Raw genomic sequence first — 1,796 nt, 5'->3', positions numbered from 1 at the left:
GAGTTACAGAGTGAAACTTGCAGTGGGTCTCAAAGAAGGCCCGCAGAGAACATCCAAGCCTGCCAAGTAACATCTTTCCCTTCAAGGGCCCATTTGACTTCAGTGGAAGCAGGGCTGGCTTCGTTTGGTGGTTCCAGGACACAAGGAGGCTTTGTGTGGACGCCTGGCTTACCTGGCACCATATTTCTGGTTTATTTCTGTCACGCTGTAGTGCCTCTCAGAGGTGAGCTCCGCAGGGAGCGGCCTCGCTGCTCACCCTTAACTTGGCTCGAGACACGACCACAGATGGATAAGCCCTTCCTGCTTACCACAAGGACCGGCAGATGGCTATTGCTCGAGTAAGTGTGACGCTGCTGTGGGACACAGCCTCTCCCCAGCCTGGGACACGGACCCACCCTGGAGGGGAAGCGACCACAGGTTTCCCCAGAGTCCTGTGCCCACTGATGGGCCATCTGCTTAAGAGGGAGGAGAAGACCTTTGTTCCCTCCCCAGGGGGGAGAGGCGGCAAATCCCATGGAGGACACCTGTTGACAGGAACTAGCCCATTCTCCGGGTGTTCCCGGCTCAAGATCGGCTGTTTGGAGACAGCCTGCCTAAACTATGCCCATTATCTGCAAATCATAGAATTCTAGAGTCTGAAGCATTTATGAGATCCTGTCTGGATCCTTCATTTTGCTTGTGAGCAAACCATGGCTGTGGGGGACTCACTTCTTTCAACTAACAGGGATGGAAATGTGTGAGCTGGGCATACCAAAATGTGCCACCTTGCCCGCAAGACGCCTGCCTGCTTTAGTGGAAGGATGGACAGGGTGAAGACAGCAGAGACAGGTGGGGTCAGGGAGCCCTCTAGGGAGATGACATTTGGGCAGAGCACTGAACAACAAGTGGGGAATTGCCACACGGAGGGGTGTAGATCAAGCCTCTCCAGGCAGAGGAAACCAGCAGGAGAGGCACGGAAAGACTGGAAGGATGGAAGGATGGAAGAACGTGGGGATGGTCGGTAGGGGGAGGAGGGAATCAGAAAGGCAGAGGCCAGATCCCACCCCGTAAGCTTTGCTGGGGAATTTGAAAGTTTCAAATTACTGGGGTCCACTGAAATTGTTTTTTTCTCTTTAAAAAAGTAAGAAAAGAGGGAAAGAAGGAAAGGCAGGCAAGTCAAGGCAAGAGAAGGAAGGGAGGGAAAGAAAGGAAGGAAGGAAGAAAAGAAGGGAGGGAGAGAGAGGAAAAGGGAAGGGAAGGGAAACCGGGCTCAGGGAGAAGGTCATGAAAAACCAGAGGGTTGACCTTTTATGTTTCCAAGTGGCAGCGGGAAGGGCACGCCAAGCAGGGGCAGCTGCAGGAGCAAAGGGGGTGGGTGAATGAAAGTCCCCCAGCGTATGATAGAGGGCGGGGGTGGGAAGGCTCTGAGTTTGGACGACCTCTGTCTCCGTGGAATAAAATCATCGCCTGTTCCTCTGGGGAAATTGGATTGGGAGGCAACCACCCCTGAACGCGGGCCCAGGTGCAGCTCTGGAGTCGGCCGGCAGGCGGGGCCCTGCTCCCATTCTTGAGCCACTGTGGTTGTCCTGTGACCTCCCAGGGCTGTGGGGCTGGGAGCTGAGGGGAAGAGGAAGGAAACCCATCTGGCTCATTGTCCTGCACCCTGCTGGCACTTTGTGCATGTTAGTCCCCTTAAATTTCCCAACATCCCTGAGAGGAGGTCGGTGGTGCCCCATTTCACAGCTGGGGGACCTCGAGGCTCAAGGAGAGTACACAGACCAAGGTCACATGGCTGGCAGGTGGTAGAGCAGGGATTC

General features: G+C 55.0%; 1 protein-coding gene across 1 annotated transcript in view; it reads left to right on the top strand.

Moving 5' to 3' along the window:
* Positions 1–323: 323 nt before the first annotated feature.
* THEMIS2 (thymocyte selection associated family member 2) overlaps positions 324–1,796 on the top strand; it is a 14,109-nt gene continuing 12,636 nt past the window's right edge. Inside the window, exon 1 of the mRNA XM_049618894.1 lies at positions 324–338. Within this exon, the coding sequence (XP_049474851.1) occupies positions 324–338 (15 nt within the window). The remainder of the gene's footprint in view (positions 339–1,796) is intronic.

Source organism: Panthera uncia (assembly GCF_023721935.1).
Source record: "Panthera uncia isolate 11264 chromosome C1 unlocalized genomic scaffold, Puncia_PCG_1.0 HiC_scaffold_4, whole genome shotgun sequence".
NCBI classification, from domain to species: Eukaryota; Metazoa; Chordata; class Mammalia; order Carnivora; family Felidae; genus Panthera; species Panthera uncia.
Note: the sequence above shows the minus strand (reverse complement) of the source record. Positions and strands in the feature narration are given on the sequence as shown.